The 20,307-nt window shown below is 37.4% G+C and overlaps 1 protein-coding gene across 5 annotated transcripts in view; it reads right to left on the reverse strand.

Annotated features, from left to right (window-relative positions):
* The window catches only part of VPS13A (vacuolar protein sorting 13 homolog A), a 244,743-nt gene that overhangs the window by 170,959 nt on the left and 53,477 nt on the right, over positions 1-20,307 (reverse strand). For all 5 annotated transcript variants that reach the window (XM_066367951.1, XM_066367950.1, XM_066367953.1 and 2 more), the window contains exons 10-19: positions 16,867-16,924; positions 14,168-14,295; positions 13,874-13,980; positions 11,541-11,712; positions 10,206-10,268; positions 9,570-9,702; positions 7,869-7,963; positions 7,403-7,545; positions 2,225-2,414; positions 2,023-2,137 (exon numbers count right to left, since the gene is read on the reverse strand). In XM_066367951.1, coding sequence (XP_066224048.1) covers positions 2,023-2,137; positions 2,225-2,414; positions 7,403-7,545; positions 7,869-7,963; positions 9,570-9,702; positions 10,206-10,268; positions 11,541-11,712; positions 13,874-13,980; positions 14,168-14,295; positions 16,867-16,924 — 1,204 coding nt within the window. The remainder of the gene's footprint in view (positions 1-2,022; positions 2,138-2,224; positions 2,415-7,402; positions 7,546-7,868; positions 7,964-9,569; positions 9,703-10,205; positions 10,269-11,540; positions 11,713-13,873; positions 13,981-14,167; positions 14,296-16,866; positions 16,925-20,307) is intronic.

Here is a 20,307-nt window from a genome sequence, read left to right on the forward strand (position 1 = left end):
TGTGTGGTGGTTACCGGGGGTGGGGAGGGAAAGAGAAGGGATGGGGGAGAGGAGGGGCACAAAGAAAAGGTGACGGAAGACTATATGACTTTGGGTGAGGGGTATGCAACATAATCAAATGTCAAAATAACCTGGAGATGTTTTCTCTGAAACTATGTACCCTGATTGACTAATGTCACCCCATTAAATTAAGTTTTATGAAACATTTATTCATAACTGCTCTATTAGAATCTACACAATTCTTTCTAAATCATGAACTTAACACAGCTACATCTACCATACTGAATAATGATTCTTAGTCCTTACAGTATTACTGACATATCATAGTATGATTTAACAATCCAGGGCACACAGGAGAAGTGACCTGGATTGTTAAATCATCTTCAATAAAATCATATGTAAACCAGAAAAGGCAACAGACTAGAATTCTCCATTCCTTATGCATTCCATTCACTTGAGGTGTTTTAGTCTAATAAATTTAATCCATTTACTTTCATATAATTTGTATGCCAAATTAATCTATTTTATGGTCCCAAGTCCAGCACTGGCTTTTAAATCTAAAATTATTATCAGTTATCAAATTATAATGACCCGGCCCTGGCAGGTTGGCTCAGTGGTAGAGCGTTGGCCTGGCGTGCAGAAGTTCTGAGTTCAATTCCCAGCCAGGGCACACTGGAGAAGCGCCCATCTGCTTCTCCATCCCTCCCCCTCTCCTTCCTCTCTGTCTCTCTTCCCTTCCCGCAGCCAAGGTTCCATTGGAGCAAAGATGGCCTGGGCGCTGGGGATGGCTCCTTGGCCTCTGCCCCAGGCGCTGGAGTGGCTCTGGACACAACAGAGCGACGCCCCGGAGGGGCAGAGCATCGCCCCCTGGTGGGCGTGCCGGGTGGATCCCGGTCGGGTGCATGCGGGAGTCTTTCTGACTGTCTCTCCCCGTTTCCAGCTTCATAAAAAAAAAATACCAAAAAAAAAAAAATTATAATGACCCTATGAGATGGGAACTACTTCTTAAAGATGAAATTCTGAAAGCAGCCCTGAATCAGTTTGAATCAATAAACAATGTTAATTTATAAAGATTAAGGCCTCTGATATTCAAACAAAAAGGTACCTTAGTTTATATAAGCAATTATAATAAAACCCACACAAGAACTATAATGAGGACCATACTTTTTTTTAACACGAATTATAAGAAACTAAAGATGACAATATGCAAATTTCTGAATGGCTAGATTGAAAAAAATTAAGTGATGTAGTTTATATGACGTGTATAACCTCATGCTGCAGTCAAAAGCACATGCCGTTAACTGAACATTTTGTTCAGAATAGGTAAAGGTTAGGAAGATCACAAGAGAGCTGAATGGTAAAAGGACAATGATTAAACCAAAAAGACCACTGCAAGAGGCCCTATTATTTTATAAAAGAATTCAAAGGCCAGCTTCTGCTATAAACAGAATTTCAAAAACAATTTTTTTGAGAGAATGGGAGATAGTGAGACAGACTCCTGTATGCACCCTCACCAGAATTCACCTACCGATACGAGTACCAAGCTATTTTTAGCGCCTGAGGCTAACTATGCTGTGACCAACCAAGCCAATCTCAGCATCCCGGGCCATGCTTGAAACAATTGAGCCACTGGCTGTGGGGGAAAGAGAGGGAGAAGGGAGAGCAGCAGAGGGAGAAGCAGATGGCCGCTTCTCCTGTGTGTTCTGACTGGGAATCAAATCCGGGACGTCCATACATTGGGTTGACACTCTATCCACTGAGCCACCAGCTAGGGCCAATTCGAAAAATTCTAACAAACTTTTGTAATTAACTTGAAAGTGGTTAATGGGTTAGACCTGAGTGTAAGAAATTATTATTGTTTTAGCTGAATTTAAATATAAAAGTACAATATTAGTTTCAATTAAACTATATCTAGTCTAGACAGAAATTTAAAAAATACATGACTAAAATCAGCTTTAAATGCCTAATAGTTAAGTATAGAATTTAATATTTAATTCACCAGAATTAATATGGCATTTTTACCTGTTGCTGTCTTATCACGAAATTCTTCAAGTTTTGTCAAAGTCGCTGAAGTGAGCTGTGCTAGATTTACCTCTTTTGGGGGTCTGAAGAATTCCACTATACTATTCACTGTTCTCTGGCAAAATAAGTATCATTAAAATTAGGCAACAAAAACAAAGCAAGTTAAAATATATTAAAACTTAGAAATTTAAAAAATGCTTACTGCATCATATATCATTTCTAAAGGTTCAGCTTCTATAATACACCGCTGAGCAACAGTTTCATCCAATGGATTTGTCTCAAATGTAATCTGGAAAAGTGATGCAGCATTATCCAATGAAGACAGGAGGCGGGGTTTCGTTGAACTGTCTGGTAGGCCAGTTACATGAAAGGAATCTATTTTGGTTTCAAATCTGCACGAAAAACGGTAGAATAAATATTAGCAATCAATATAATTTTAAAGTATTTTTCAATGAACATAAAAATTAATGAAAACAATTTTACTTTGCATTCTTGCTACTCCAGTCCACACATATCAAACAAAACATATAACTATTAGATCTTACTTGAAATAGACTAATTCACTGAGAACCCTACTTACATGTTGATTTCTATATAAAAAAAAGCTATGAAAAGTTAAGGGTCTCTGGTTCACCAGGAAAGGAACTTGGAAGTCACCACTTGGTACTAACAACAAGTAAAACACTGAACAAACTGAAAAGTCAACAACTCTTCTTGGATATGTAAAAGAGGGCAGCAAGACAGAGAGCAACCTGCTGCCCCAACACTGGAAAGACAGACAAGTGAATACAGGGATTCACAGCTCACCAGAGGAGAGACTCAAAAAAGGAAAGTACTGACACCGGTGCTCCAGCTGGCAAACCAGAACTATAATATATAGTTGATGAACTGCTGGAGGCTCAGTGATGAGAACTCAGGAGAGTTGAGAACTCCAGGCGGATCCAGTCAGAGGGAGGATCCACAGTATTGTGAGATACATCTCCAAAATTTGACCAAGTTTCCATAATAAATATTGCAGAAAAAAATCCCCTCATGCTTCAGGCAAGGAGAGGAGAAAGAAACCATTTAAAAATATGCCAGAGGCCCTGGCCGGTTGGCTCAGCGGTAGAGCATCGGCCTGGCGTGCGGGGGACCCAGGTTCGATTCCCAGCCAGGGCACATAGGAGAAGCTCCCATTTGCTTCTCCACCCCCCTCCTCCTTCCTCTCTGTCTCTCTCTTCCCCTCCCGCAGCCAGGGCTCCATTGGAGCAAGGATAGCCCGGGCGCTGGGGATGGCTCCTTGGCCTCTGCCCCAGGCGCTAGAGTGGCTCTGGTCCTGGCAGAGCGACACCCCAGAGGGGCAGAGCATCGCCCCCTGGAGGGCGTGCCGGGGGGGGGGGCGCATGCAGGAGTCTGTCTGACTCTCTCTCTCCCCGTTTCCAGCTTCAGAGAAATATAAATAAATAAATATATATATATATATATATGCCAGAGCCTGACCGGGCAGTGGCGCAGTGGATAGAATGTCGGACTGGGATGCAGAGAACCCAGGTTCGAGACCCCAAGGTTGGCAGAGCGCGGGCTCATCTGGTTTGAGCAAGGCTCAGCAGCTTGAGCCCAAGGTCGCTGGCTCGAGCAAAGGGTCACTCAGTCTGCTGTAGCCCCCTGGTCAAGGCAAATATGAGAAAGCAATCAACGAACAACTAAGGTGCCGCAACAAAGAATTGATGCTTCTCATCTCTCTCCCTTCCTGTCTGTCCCTCTCTCTGACTCTCTCTGTCAATAAATAAATAAATAAATAAATAAATAAATAAATGCCAGAGTTATCTGTTCTTCTTAATTAAGCCTTTCCTCTAGAACAGGGGTCCCCAAACTATGGCCCGTGGGCCACATGTGGCCCCCTGAGGCCATTTATCCGGTCCCGCCGCACTTCCGTAAGGGGCACCACCATCTCATTAGCCAAAAGCAGGCCCATAGTTCCCATTGAAATACTGGTCAGTCTGTTGATTTAAATTTACTTGTTCTTTATTTTAAATATTGTATTTGTTCCCGTTTTGTTTTTTTACTTTAAAATAAGATATGTGCAGTGTGCATAGGGATTTTTTCATAGTTTTTTTTTATAGTCTGGCCCTCCAATGGTCTGAGGGACAGTGAACTGGCCTCCTGTGTAAAAAACTTTGGGGACCCCTGCTCTAGAAAATAACCAGAGCCTAACCTATTGGGCTATTATCAGAGCCAAAATGACTTGGGGAAAGATAAAGATGCTTTATGTCATATATCATTACTACAAATTAAAACAATGAGATACCACTGCACACCTATAAGAATGGCCAAAAATCTGGACTATTGACCAACATCAAATAATAAATGGCAAGGATGTGGAACAAGAGAAACTCTCATACATTGCTGATGAATGCAAACTAGTACAGATACTTAGGAAGACATTTTGGCAATTTCTTACAAAACTAAATATACTATTACTGTATGATCCAGCAATCATACTCCTTAGTGTTTAACCAAAGAAGTTGAAAACTTGTCTATACAAAAACCTGCATATGGATGTTCATAGCAGCTTTCTTTATAATTTTCAAAACTTGGCAGCAACTAGGATGTCCTTTAGAAATAAACAAGTACATCCAGACAATGGGAATTAGTACATGCTAAAAGCAAATGAGCTATAAAGACATGAAAGACAAAGAAAGTTTAAACACTTATTAAAAAATTTAAAAAGCCAATCTGAGAAGACAGCATATAATTTCAACTATACAAGTTTCTGGAAAAAGCAAAACTATGGACACAGTTAAAAAGATCATTGGGTCTGACTTGTGGTGGCGCAGTGGATGGATAAAGCATCAACCTGGAATGCTGAGATCACCAGTTCGAAACCCTGGGCTTGCCCGATCAAGGCACATATAGGAAGCAATTACTACGAGATGATGCTTCCCGTTTCTCTCCCCTCTTTCTCTCCCTCCCTCCTTCCTCTATCTAAAAATCAATCAATAAAATTTTTTTAAATATAAATTGTTTTAAAAACTCATTGGTTGGGAGTGAGGGAATAAATAGGCAGAACAGGATTTTAAAATTTTTTTTATTCATTTTAGAGAGAGAGAGTGAGAGAGAAAGGGAGAGAGAGAGAAAGGGGGGAGAAGCAGTAAGCATCAACTTCCATATGTGCCTTGATCAGACAAGTGCAGGGTTTCAAACCGGTGACCTCAGTGTTCCAGGTTGACACTTTATCCACTGTGCCACCACAAGTCAGGCCAGAACAGGATTTTTAGAGCAGTGAAAAGGCTCTGCATGACACCATAAGAATGAATAGATGGTATTTTATGCTTGTCCGAACCCATACACTGTACACCACCAAGAGTGAGTCACAGTGTAAACCACGGACTCCATGTGATCATGATATGTAAAAGAGGTTCATTCTTGGCTAAAAAGCAAACTACTAAATTGGTGAGAGAGACTGATAATGGAGAAGAGCACATATGTGTATGGGGCAGCAGCTACATGGGAAACATCTGAACCCTCTCCCAATTTTTTTGTATGCCTAAAACTGCTCTAAAAAAATGGCCTAAAAAAAGTTAATGGAGTTTTGTATTGTAAATGGCAGAATAAGGGGCTCAAAGAATCATTCTTTCCCCTGAAACAACCAAACTATTAAGCTAACAAAAACTGCCAGTATCAACTTTTTTGCAAGACTGGAATTTAATAAAAAACTTAGAGAAACCAGGAAAGTGCTAAGCGAAGGAAAAGACAGCTAAATTTCAGAAAGAAAGCACTTGGCCATATGTGTTTAAATGCCTATCAACCTATTCCCCATCACAGCAGCAACTATGAAGACAGTGGACAATATTCTGCGCCTGGCCTGTTGAAACCTGAAGACTAGTAAGAGCTACAGACACTAAACACATGAAAAGATGCTCAAGTTTATTAGCATTCAGGGAAATGCAAATCACACCCAGTGAGATATCAGTTCATATGTATTAGGATAGCTATATTCAAAAGGACAGATGAGTATTGCAAATGTTACAGATAAACTGGAAACCTAATACACTACCAGTAGAAATGGAAAATAGAAAAATCTGGCAATTACTCAAAAGGTTAAACAGAGTTACCACATGAGACACCAATTTTTGTGTGTGTGTGTGACAGAGACATTAAGAGACAGAGAGGGACAGATACAGACAGACAGACAGGAAGGGAGAGAGATGAGAAGCATCTATTCTTCGTTGCAGCACCTTAGTTGTTCACTGATTGCTTTCTTATAAATGCCTTGACAGGGATTGGGGGGATTCAGCAGACCAAGTGACCCCTTGCTAAAGCCAGCAACCTTGGGCTCAAGCTAGTGAGTCTTGCTCAAACTAGATGAGCCCACCCTCAAGCTGGCGACCTCAGGGTTTCAAACCTGGGTCCTCTGCATCCCAGTTCGATGCTCTATCCACCGTACCACCACCTGGTCAGGTGAGACACCAATTTCATTCTTAGTATATACCCAAGATAAGTTAAAATTTATTGCCCACACAAACTATTGTCCATGAATATTGACAGAAGTCTTAGGCATAACAGCCAATAAGTGAAAACAACCCATTATTCATTACCTGACAAATGGTCAAACAAAATGTGGTGTATCCACACAATGGAATATTAGGCAATAAAAATGAATGATGCACTAACTAATTCATGCTATACCATGGACAAACCTTGAAAATACCATGCTAAGTGAAGGAAGCCAGACTGAAAAGTCCACATATTGTATGATTCTATGCATATTAAATACCCAAAACAGACAAATTCTTAGAAATAAAGTAAATTGGTTACTGCCAGACACAAGGGAGTAGGGGAATGAGGAGTGACAGCTAACGGGTGTCTGGTTTCCTTTCTAGGGCTTAAGAATGTTCTGGAATTAGCTAATAGTAAATGTTGCACAATGTGATAAATATGTCAATGAAATTTGGTATACTATACAATGTCACAAATAAATGAATTGTACACTTTAAATGAATGAATTATATAGTGAATTATATCTCAGTGAATTGTACACTTTAAATAAATGAATTGTATAGTGAATTATATCTCAGTAAAGCTATTTTTAAAAACAAAGGTAAAGACATTGCCAGATAAAAACCAAACTGTTAATGCTGTTTCTTTTTATATTGTGTGACTGCTGAGATTTTTGTATTATAGTTCAGTGGCCTTCTATGTTTCCTGATGATGTAGCTTTCAACTATGTATTATTTTAATAATTTTAAAAAATATATATTATTGAAAAAAATCTAAGTTTCTAAAAATACAAAAGGATACATTAAATCATAGTACTTTCTGGAAAATACTGTGAAATTGTAATCTATCTTCCAAATTTACAGTGAAATTTTTCTTATGTATAAAATAAATTAATACTTACTTAATTGCTTGTGCTCCTGGTCTTTGTACGATCAAAGTGCTAAATTCCTCTACTACAACATCTAACAGCTCAGGTTTGTGTTGCTCTTCTCTTAGAACAATAGACATACTCTTCAAGTGCACATAAAACTTCATGGCTTCGAACTAGAGTATAGTCAGAGGAATAAAACTTAAAAAATATGTACTTATGTATTATATATATATAAATGTAAGCACTCTTATTCATACCCTATTCATATAGTTTTTTTCCAAAAACCAGAAAATACTTTAAAAGCATCCTTTTATATTTTAAAGAATCACCACATAACACTGTACAAAGTACGGGACAATATTTACCCCTTGAAATTACCTAGGAAATGAAAGTAAAAACAAAAAAGGATCACAGAACAAGTCAATAATATATAATTCCTAAAGGATTAAAAATAGTTATCCGTAACTCTGAGACATAAAACTTGAAAATCTCTTACTGATTTTGGCAAGGTTGGGTCAACCGCGGTTTCACTATAGCCAATTGCTTCATAGAGTAAAGCTTTTTCTTCAGGTGTCAAGATTTCTTCAAGACCTACAAATTATTAAAAAAGTATTTTGCGTTTTTAACTAGTAACCTATAGTTTAGTTGCCATTAAAAAGTAAATGTAAATTTTATGTCTTTATATAACACTTTTAAGAAATTATAAGCACAACGTTAGAATGGCACTGGAAATTTAAGAAGAATTACTATCCAAAAATACAAAGTTCTAAATATATATTTAGCAAAGTAATTTTATTTTATTTTTTTTCCTTAAGTGAGAAGTGGGGAGGTAGAGAGACAGACTACCTCATTATCTCATGTGCCCCAACTAGGATCCACCTGGCAAGCTCTCTATGGGCAATGCTCTGCCCAACTGGCGCCACTGTTCATTGCTAGGCAACCAAGCTATTTTTAGCACATGAGGCCAGGCCCATGGAGCCATCCTCAGCACCTGGGGCCAACTTGCTCAACAGAGCCATGGCTGCAGGAGAGAAAGAGAGAGATAGAGAAAGAGAAGGGAAAGAGGGAGGGGTGGAGAAGCAAATGGTCTCTTCTCCTATGTGCCCTGACTGGGAATTGAACCTGGGAAATCCATACACTGGGCTGATGCTCTACCACTGAGCCAACTGGACAGGGCCAGCAATGTAAATTTCTAAATATTGTTATTAAGCAAGAGCTTGCAAAATGTTTACCTGTACGAGGTACTTAGTGGCATTGTGCTAGGCAACACATTTAGCACACTAAATAGTTATTATCACAATTTTCCCCAATTTTACAAACAATAATATTGAGATTCAAAGAGCTTAAATAATTTGCCAGGGCGACAATACTGATAAGTGATAGATCCATGATGTAAACCTAAGCCCCTAAGACTCCAAAGTTATCATCTTAAGCATTTGGTTGGAAAACAAAAGTCTTTCCAAGAAACAATTTCAATAAAAATTTATAATGGTTCAAAAACTTTTGGAATTGTCATTTATCTGTTATTGTGCTACATGCATTTACTAAATTCCCTGGGCATAAACCGCTTTTGTAAACACTAGTAAGATTTAAAAACCATGTATTTGCCCTAGTGGGTTGGCTCAGTGGTAGAGCATTGGCCTGGCTTGCAGGAGTCCTGGGTTCGATTCCCAGCCAGGGCACACAGGAGAAATACCCATCTGCTTCTCCACCCCTCCCCTCTCCTTCCTCTCTGTCTCTCTCTTCCCCTCCCGCAGCCAAGGCTCCATTGGAGCCAAGTTGGCCCGGGCACTGAGGATGGCTCTATGGCCTCTGCCTCATGTACTGGGATGGCTCTGATCGCAACAGAGCAATGCCCCAGATGGGCAGAGCATCGCCCCCTGGTGGGCGTGCCGGGTGGATCCCGGTCGGGCGCATGCAGGAGTCTGTCTGACTGCCTCCCCATTTCCAACTTCAGAAAAATACAAAAAAACCCAAACAAACCCATGTATTTTATTTTATTTTTCCTTGACATATATTTACAACATTTTAATAGTAATTTTATTGGTGACAAGGATAAAGTATATATCATATGCAAATAATCTTACAATTTCTAACTAGAAAATTTTCTGCAAAACAATTTTTACTCCCGATGATCAGCTATATTTTTAACACACCGGATAACTAATGGCACTACTATAAAATAAACTGAACATACTTCCAGATTTAACATATGGCTGCTGTTCTGTAGTTTTGGGTTCTGACCACGTCCACAACCAGTTAAACCATCCTTTGTTTTCCTCTGAATCTTTTGTTCCTTCTCTGTAAATCTTGTATCCAGCTTTCTTTACCTAAAATAAATAAATTTCAAATAAATGACAAATTATTCTTTAACAATCTAAAGAAGTAGAAGCCTAACTGGCAAAACTTGTTTACTGGAATAAGTAAATGTAAACGATATACAAACTGACAACAGAATGAAGTAATTGCAATATTGGCCACCTGTAAGAATTTAGGATTACCAGCCACTTAAGTCCACTGTCTTACAAGCAAAGGTAATTCCAAAGAAACAAAGCACACTAAAAAAAAAAAAAAATGGCTTTCCATCTTTTACATAAAGTCTGTGTATTTGATACATCCAATAATTTAGAAAAAGTCTTTTTCTGATAGAACCTATCTGATTTAAATGGATGTGGCAAAATATTGAATCAAATTTTCTTATAACACAAAAAAATTTAAACCCCTTTTAGGAAGAGTATATAGTACAGCACAAAACTAATAACATCACAGTACCTGTCAAGTCTATATGGAATCTAGATTCATGTTTACTAACTGAAAGATAATCTGGAGTTACCTCAACTTCTGCCTGTTGTCTCACTACTGTTATATTAAATACATCCAGGGTCTTTTCCAATTCCTAAAAATATAAAAGATAATGTGTTTACATAAACAACTTTATGAAAATAGAGTACATATAAACTGTCAAACTGCTACACAAAAGAGATATAAAGCAGAAAACAGATCATCCATCACCATAATATTCCTGTTAAATTGTGAGAAGCAAAGGTTATACATATGTCAGCTGGAAATTAGTAATGGAAAAGTTTCTGAACAAAGAAATCTTACATGTCATGCCTTTAAGAGTTACAACTATAAAATTTACAGATACATATTAAAACATGCTTGTTTAAAATTACTTATGAGGCCCTGGCCGGTTGGCTCAGTGGTAGAGCATCGGCCTGGCGTGCGGGAGTCCCGGGTTCGATTCCCGGCCAGGGCACACAGGAGAAGCGCCCATCTACTTCTCCACCCCTCTCCCTCTCCTTCCTCTCTGTCTCTCTCTTCCCCTCCCACAGCCAGGGCTCTATTGAAGCAAAGTTGGCCCGGGCGCTAGGAGTGCTCTATGGCCTCTGCCTCAGGCGCTAGAATGGCTCTGGTTGCAACAGAGCAACGCCCCAGATGGGCAGAGCATCGCCCCCTGGTGGGCATGCTGGGTGGATCCCGGTTGGGCGCATGCAAGAGTCTGTCTGACTGCCTCCCCGTTTCCAACTTCAGAAAAAAAAAATTACTTATGACCCTAGCCGGTTGGCTCAGTAATAGGTGGCCCAGCGTGTGCATGCCCTGGGTTCGATTCCTGGTCAGCAACAACCATCTGCTTCCCACCCCTCCCCCTCTCGCTTCTCTCTCTCTCTCTCTCTCTCTCTCTCTCTTTCCTCCTCCCCTTCTGCAGCCATGGCTCAACTGAAGCAAGTTGGCCCTGAGCACTGAGGATGGTTCCATGGCCTTGCCTCAGGCACTAAAATAGCTTGGTTGCCAACCAACAGAGCAGCAGCCAGACAGGCAGAGCACCATCTGGTAGGGCTTGCCAGGTGAATCCTGGTAGAGGTACATACAAGGAATCTGTCTCTGCCTCCCTGCCTCTCACTTAAAAAAAAAAAGGGGGGTCATTAATAATTAAGGCTATGAGTTACTATTTGCATGAACCCAAATCTCTCCAGATTGAAAATAATATCAAATTCTAAATGCTCCCAGAACAGTAACACCAAAGCTTTTATCATTCAACTGAGTTTAATAAAAAAATCTCAGTAAAAGAGAATGGTCAAAATTAAGAGTAATTAGAAACTGGTAGTTATTAAAGACTGAGGAGTTCTATAGCACAAAATATTCAACAATTTTAAAAAATGCTAACCTCCAAAACACTGAGAAGTTCACCAGGTGGCTTCTTACTTGTTAGTTTTTTTTTATATAGTTCTTTGTAGTGCTTCATTTTTTGTCTATGTACTCCAATATGTTTCCATGACCACATCCGTAAGTGGGGGCAAACATTTACTTCAAGAACACCATGTATAGCATAAGCCCACCTAGTTAAAAAGCAAAAACCTACACTTAACACCCTCAAACAAACTGTATGAAGTGTAACTGATACTGCTTCTATTCTCACATACATAACTATAATTTAGAGTATGAAAATAGTATATTGCCTGAGCACCTGCTTTTTCATCTTATTAGTTTCCACAATAATATTATTTTTTACCTCTTTCTAGTGAAAATAAGCAAAATCCTTGAATACCGTCACAATAAATATAGGTCTACAGAAAGACTATTAAAGTATTAATTGGAAACCAGCACTTAAGTCCCTTGAATAGTAATTAAAACAGTCAAGTAAAAGAGTAATTGCATCTTCTAGAAAATATGCAAAAGCTTAATAACTAGAATAACAAGACTTTTAAATTAAAAAGAAGATAGCACTTTATATACCACCATAACCTTTTCAGGTTTAATAATATGTTTAATGTATATAATAGAGAAATTTAAAAAATTTTAAATAGGCACTGCTAGACAACAAATTGAAATACAGTTTAATAATTCCAAAAATACAGTAAATAACTAGTACTCTAGTGTCTCCAGTTATAAATTCCATTATAAAGAATACTTTAAGTCAATTTTATTAGTATAATAAGCAAAAGCAGCTATATAATAAATTTCTAATTGCAAATCAAACAATAGTAAGTATTAGGCTTTAAAGAGATTATCTTAAAAAATTATTCTTAAGAAAGTCAAGAAATTCACTTTTATGCTACATTTTTTAAATCTTAAAAAAAAGTTTGGCCCTGGCCAGTTGGCTCAGGGGTAGAGTGTTAGCCCAGTGTGTGGCAATCCTGGGTTTGATTCCCGGTCAGGGGACACAGGAGAAGCAACCATTTGCTTCTCCTCCCCCCCTGCTTTCCCTTCTCTCTTTTTCTCTCTTCATCTCCCGCAGCAATGGCTTGGTTGGAGCAAGTTGGCCCTGGACACTGAAGATGGCTCCATGGCCTGCCTCAGGCACTAAAATAGCTCGGTTGCCGAGCAACAGAGCAGTAGCCTCAGAAGGGGAGAGTATCACCCCAGAGGGGCCTTGTCAGGTGGATACCAGTCAGAGCACATGCAGGAGTCTGTCTCTTTGCCTCCCCACTCTTCACTTAAATAAAAAAAAAGTTTTAGTTTGAGCAATTCTACTCATGGGTATTTACCTGAAAAAAATGAAAAGACTAAATCACTACCACATTATCTATAATTGCCAAGACATGGAAACAACTTAAGTGTCCACTGATGGAAGAATGACTAAAGAAAATTTAGTAATATATTATATACACACACACACAACAGAATATTATTCAGTCATAAAAAAATAAAATCTTGCCGCTATGACAACATGAATGGACCTTGACGGCATTATGCTAAGTTATATAAGTAAGAGAAAGATTACTCTATGATCTCATTTATATATAGACTCTTAAAAAAATAATAATAACTGAGCTCACAGATACAGAGAACACACTGGTGGTTTGACAGAGGTGGGGGTTTGGGTGAGCAAATGAAAGAAGTGGCTCAAAGGGTACAAAGTTTCAGTTATAAAATAAGTAAGTCCTGGGGATGTAACATACAGCATGTTGACTACAGTTAATACTAATGCACTGCATAGTCAAAAGTTGCTAAAAGAGCAAATGTTAAAAGTTATTATCACAAGAAAAATTTTGTAGCTATATATGATATGAATAGTAGCTAAACCTATTATGTTGTTCACCTGAAACTAATATAATGTTCTCTATCAATTATACTTAATTAAAAAACTGTAAGAGGCCCTGGCCGGTTGGCTCAGTGGTAGAGCATCGGCCTGGCATGCAGGAGTCCCGGGTTCGATTCCTGGCCAGGGCACACAGGAGAAGCGTCCATCTGCTTCTCCACCCCTCTCCCTCTCCTTCCTCTCTGTCTCTCTCTTCCCCTCCCACAGCCAAGGCTCCATTGAAGCAAAGTTGGCCCGGGCGCTGAGGATGGCTCTGTGGCCTCTGCCTCAGGTGCTAGAATGGCTCTGGTTGCAACAGAGCAATGCCCCAGATGGGCAGAGCATCGCCCCCTGGTGGGCGTGCCACGTGGATCCCAGTCGGGCGCATGCGGGAGTCTGTCTGACTGCCTCCCTGTTTCCAACTTCAGAAAAATACAAAAAACAAACAAACAAAAAAAAAAAACTGTAAGACATTTTACCATTCTCTGGCATGGTCATGAACAGGTACATCAGGTTTGAATTTCCTATATGGCAGATTTTGCTTCATCATATCAACTGATTCAAGAAGCTCCATAAGACTGAAATACTGCAGAATAAAAAAAATTAAGGCTCTTACATGTTTCAGATATTTTTCCAATTGTTAAAGATAAAAGTTAAATTAACTTTTTAAAGGAAATTTTACCATATAACATTATAAACTTCTGAAAAACATTTAAAATCTTAGTTTTATTTTCATCAAACTAAGTCACAATTTAAAATATTTTAAAAATCACCTGTGGTTTATTAAATTCAATTGCTATGTCATGTAATTCAACATCCAGGTTTATTTTGGGAGCAGAAAAGTCAAAATCAGATCGGCGATTCATCTGAAGTTTGGCATTTGCAGATATGGGGCGAAATACTGGAAAAGAGTATAAATTTTAATAAATTTAACTGCGTTACAGAGTTCAAGAGTTTCAAAGTGAAGGGATCAAGTTGAAAATATTGATTTTCATTTCTTATATATCCTTTCTCCACTTCCCATATTTTCTTAATGTGACAATATGGTCAGATGAACTGTAACTTAATTGATGAAAAAGTTTCTTCTTTTTCCTACCAAAAACTCATATTGTTGTCTGTAAGTACAGCAAAGGCTAACTACATTCCCCATCCTCAGATACTAATAAACCCATAAAAGCAGAAACACTCTCTAAAAGGAAAATTAGTCCAGCAGTTTTAATAACAACACAGTTTTAATGAATGAAGGTACATTAGAAATGCACAAAAAAAGAGATTATACAGGGATGGCCAAAGTAGGTTAATAATAATAAATAATAAATAAAAAAATACAAGAATAAACTGTTCTACATACTCCCAACATTAAACCTACTTTTGTTTATCCCTATATTTAACTGCTACCTTCCATTATATAATTTTTGAATTTCTGGTCAGTTTCTCTGTATCTTTCTGCTCCCTCTTTTAACTTGTAAAGGAGAAGAGAGAAGATAAATGAGTTTGCTCAGGATAACCTCCTTGGCTCAACTCATAATCTAACACAGATTTTTCTCAACCCTTTGTACTGATTGCCAAAAAGAGTAATAATGCAGAGAGCAGCCAGTAATAGTAGAATCTAGATAAAGATTATTAAATTATAAGCTAATTTATATACAAAGTTACCATATCTCTCAGTTTAATCATCCTGTAGGCCTAGCACTTAATTTTTTACACATTAAGCAGCCAAACATACTTTTAATTTGAATGGAACAGGAATAGTTCATTAACAGACCATTGGTTAAATTCATTACCGTACCTCTATACTATAGAACACTGTACAGTTAAAACTAAGAAATGTTTATATGTACATAATTAAAAAGATATAGTAAGTCTAAAAAGCATATGTATAAAACAATAACGTCAGTATTTGAAAGAAAAAATATTCTTTCTTCCAGCTTTAATTCTCGTGTTACATAGAAGATACACCACCCACTATACTATCCCTAGTTGCAATCATCCATCCCTCCTATGTTACACCTTCTCCTACCTCTCCCAGACTTTTTAGCTCCTGCCAACTCTGACTGATTTCAATATACAAATCATCGTTCTAAAACCATGGCCTCTCAGTTCTTTGGACTCCTCCACCCTTAGCTCATCGATCAGACCCTTATTGCACTAATATCCTTGACCTCTCTATAAACTTGTACCTCAAGCATCGAACTCTCCTACCACCATAAGCTTTCTCTCTAGTATTCCAATACCAAAACTTCAAGTACTACGGAATGTACCATTCATTGATGCACTGTCTGTCCTTCACCTCTGCTTCATGTTCTCAATTCCCTCCCTGCCCTGTTTAAATTCCATGATGAGTTATTTCAATCATTCCAACCAGTGAGCCATGGTCATGCCCTTTCTAGCAAGTTCAGTATCTCAGTGCTGAGAGAGGCAGACTCTTTCTCTTTGGATACTCCATCCTAGTCATAGGTTAGGAGCTGTTCCTTCCAACTACTAATCCTAGATTCTCTAGACTTCCCTCTACTTTTTAATAGACATTCCCTTGTTACTTCAATCCTGTTATAGTTAAAATTCCTTAAACTGTCCCTACTTAAAATGCTAAGTGATTTCTCTCTCTCCACATGGGCACTGATTGATGCTACAGGAAATGACTGAAGAGCAAAGGAGAAATAAGTCAACTCTAAAGTGACAGATTTGAGAATTATCAACACACATGACAGATAATCCCTTGTTCTTAATGTTTCCTTTGAGGAGAGAATCAAGAAAATGAAACCAATCAAAACCACAAATATGATATTTTAAGAATGAGCACAAGAGCCACTTCAAAAAATTAATAAAGAATAATTTATAACGGTAGAAGTATACAGACAAGTATCACTGAAGCCAAAAAAAGAAAAAGAAATACTTTCAAAGAGTCGTCTATGGTTAATGATGTTGTCAGCTGATCCCACAAACTAAGTTATACATCACCAATCAATGTTTATTGAGTGTCTTCATGGTAGAAGAACAGCATTCTTTTTCTCTGCATATTTTAGTAACTTATTTTCATTATTAAAATACTACGTGTCCATTTCAGAGAGTTTAAAACCAGAATAAACATAAAGAAGAAAAATTTTAAGTAAACATTTTTAAAATAGTATGATCATACCATAGACTGTAACAGCTAGCCTTATTAAATTATATTTGCCATGTCAATATGTCTTTAAAAATTATAATTGTTATTGAATAATCTTTAGAGACTATACAATGTTTTAACAACTTCTCTTACTGAACATTTTTCTTTCCGGATTTTGATATATAGCCAAAAGCTCACCAACAATGAATGATATGTGTTTTGCTTTGGCATATAATATATATTTTAAATACATTTAATTACATGAGAAAATTAACATGAAATATCACAGTGATATCAAAATGTTCATTTAAAATGGATGCTTATTAAGAAAATGAAAATAGTAATTTTTATTTTATAAAACATACTTACCAAAATCATAACCTTCTGGAATAATATTTTTATCAACAACACCATTCTTTAAGCTCTCCTATTAAAAGACAAATTGCTTTTATTTACATTGTCAACATACCTTTATCTGACAAAATCCTTTTATATACAAAAAAAGTATAAAAACAATTTGAAAAATAAGTAACTCAAACTAAGGAGGACTTAGAAAAAATATTAAAATAGATAATATCTCATGAAAGACAGTATCGTGAGCTCCAGCTGGGTAGCTCAGTTGGTTAGAGTGTCATCCCCATACATCAAGGTTAAAGACTCAATCCCTGGTCAGGGCACATATAAGAAATCAACCAATGAGCCTGACCAGGTGGTGGCACAGTGGATAGAGTGTCAGACTGGGACAAGAGAGCCCAGGTTTGAGACCCTGAGGTCACCAGGTTAAGTGCGGGCTCATCTGGTTGAAGCAAGGCTTGCCAGCTTGAGCCCAAGGTTCCTGACTTGAGCAAGGGGTCACTCAGTCTGCTACAGCGTCCTGGTCAAGGCAATATGAGCAAACAATCAAATGAACAACTAAGGTGCCGCAACAAAGAATTGATACTTCTCATCTCTCTCCCTTCCTATCTGTCAGTCCCTATCTGTCACTCTCTCTGACTGTCTTGGTCACACACACACAAAAAAATCAACCAATGAGTGCATAAATAAGTGGAAGAATAGATTGATGTTCCTCTCTCTTTCTTTCTCTCTTTCTCTCCTCCCTCTCTCTAAAATCAATTTAAATCTTTTTTAATTTTTAAAGACTATCTCATAAAAGAATACCTAAGAAAGATTAAGATATATGTGGATATTTAAACATGTTTATATACAGGCACATATACAAAATATGACAAAATTCAATATCCATTTATGATTAAAACTCTCTACACAAGAATGGGTATAGAGGAACAATTATACTTGAACACAGTAACGAGAAAATATAACAACTCACAACTAATATCACACTCAACGGAAGAAGCTAAAATATCTTCCTCTAAGATCAGGAATAAGACAAGGATGCCCACTGCCATAACTTTTATTTAACATAATACTGGAAGCCCTGGCCAGAGAAATTAGGCAAGAAAAAGAAATAGAAGCCATCCAAATTGGAAAGGAAGAAATAAAACTGTCATTACCTCTAGATCACACGATATTATTTACAGCAAACCCTAAAGACTCCACCAAAAACAAAAAATAAAACAGAATAAAGATGCAAAATATAAAAGCAATATACAGAAACTTGTTGCCTTTCTTATACATTAGTAACAAACTGTCAGAAAATAATCCCATTTATAACTGCATAAAAAAAATTAAATACCCAGAAATAAATTTAAATAAGGAGGGGAAAGGCCTATACTGAAAACTATAAAACTTTGATGAAAAAAGTTGAAGACACAAGTAAACAGTAAGATATTCCACACTCAAGACTGAAAGACTTAATATTGTTAAAATATCCATATTACCCAGAGTAATCTACAGATTCAATGCAATCCCTATCAAATTACCAATGGTGTTTTTCACAGAAAGAGAACAATCATAAAATTTATATGGAATCACAAAAGACCCCAAAAAGCCAAAGCAATCTTGAGAAACAGGAACAAAGCTAGATTGGTCCTGGCCAGGTATTTAAAATGTCCTGATACACTAAGGTTGCATGTTCAATTCTCTGTCAGGGCACATACAAGAATCAAACAATGAATGCATAAATGAGTGGAACCACAACCTGATGTTTCTCTCTCCCTTCCTCTCACTCTAAAAAATCAATTAATAGAAATTACAAAAAAAAAAGAGAACAAAACTAGAGGCATCACATTCCCTGATTACAAACTCTAATACAAAGATACAGCAATCAAAACAGTATAGTACTAGAATAAAAAGACACATAAATCAGTGGAACAGAATAGGGAGCCCAGAAATAAGCCCGTGCATATATGGTCAATTAATTTTTGACAAAGGATTATATTTGGGAAAACTGGGTAGACACATGCCAAAGAATAAAACTGTACCTCTACTTTACACCAAAAACAAAAATTAACTCAGATTGCATAAAAGATTTAAATGTAAGACCTGAAACCATAAAACTTCTAGAAGAAAATATACATGGTAAACTCCATTACATAAGTCTTACTGATGATTTTTTTTGGATCTGACACCAAAAACAAACACAATGAAAGCAAAAACAGCTGAGGCTACATGAAACTAAAAAGCCTCTGTGCAGCAAAGGAACCATCAACAAAGTAACAAAGCAACCTACTGAAAGGGAGAAAATATTTGCTAGTCATATATCTGATGAGTCAATCTCCAAAATATACAAAGAATTCATACAACTCAAAAATAAAAAACTATCTCATTAAAAAATAAGCACTAAAAATAAGCAGAGGATCTGAATAAACATTTTTCAAAGAAAACATACAAACAGCCAACTTCCAAAGAAAACATACAGATAAACAACGAATACATGAAAAAATACTCAATCTCACTTGCAAGTCAGATGACGATATAATATTAGCTAAAACCCATTACAATGAGCATTAGCACAAAATCAAGAAATTACAAATCATTGGAAAGGATATGGAGAATAGGAAACTCTTGTGCACTGTTGATGGGAATGTAAATTGGGTTCCACCACTAAGGAAAACATTATGGCCTGACCTGTGGTGACGCAGTGGATAAAGTGTTGACCTGGAATGCTGAGGTTGCTGCTGGTTTGAAACACTGGGCTTGCCTGGTCAAGGAACATGTAAGAAGCAAACTACCTATGAGTTGATGCTTCCTGCTACCCGCCTCTCACAGCATTTATTTTTCTTTAAAATCAATAAATAAAATCTTAAAAATAAATCATTATGGAGATTCCTCATAAAATTAAAAATAGAACTACTGCCATGGCAAGTTTGCTCAGTTGGTTAGTGTCTTCCTGTAACGCCAAGATTTTAGGTTCCATCCACAGGCAGGGCACATAACGGGAAGCAAACAATGAATGCGCAAAAAAATGGAAAAACAAATTAATGCTTCTCTCTCTCTCTCTCTGCCCCTCCCCATCTCTTTAAAATCAATAAAGAAATAAAAATAAAACCAGAAGTACCATACAATGCAGCAATTCCATATCTGCGTACTTACTCAAATAAAACAAAAACATTAACTTAAAAAGACATGTGCATCTATATTCACTGCAGCATTATTTACAACAGTCAAGATAAGGAAATAACCTAAATGTCTAACAGATGAATGAATAAAGAAAATGCAGTGTATGCAATGGAATATAATTCAGCCATATAAAAAAAAAAAAGAAGAAAATCGGACGTCAGAGTAATGGCGGGATAGGAAGCAATACCGATAAATCTCCCCCAAAACTCAACAAGATCTTCAACCAGAAACAGAAAAACCTATACTTGGAGCTTCCAGATGCTTCGCAATACACCCAAAGGTATGATTGAG

This window comes from Saccopteryx leptura, chromosome 2, assembly GCF_036850995.1.
Source record: "Saccopteryx leptura isolate mSacLep1 chromosome 2, mSacLep1_pri_phased_curated, whole genome shotgun sequence".
Lineage (NCBI taxonomy): Eukaryota > Metazoa > Chordata > Mammalia > Chiroptera > Emballonuridae > Saccopteryx > Saccopteryx leptura.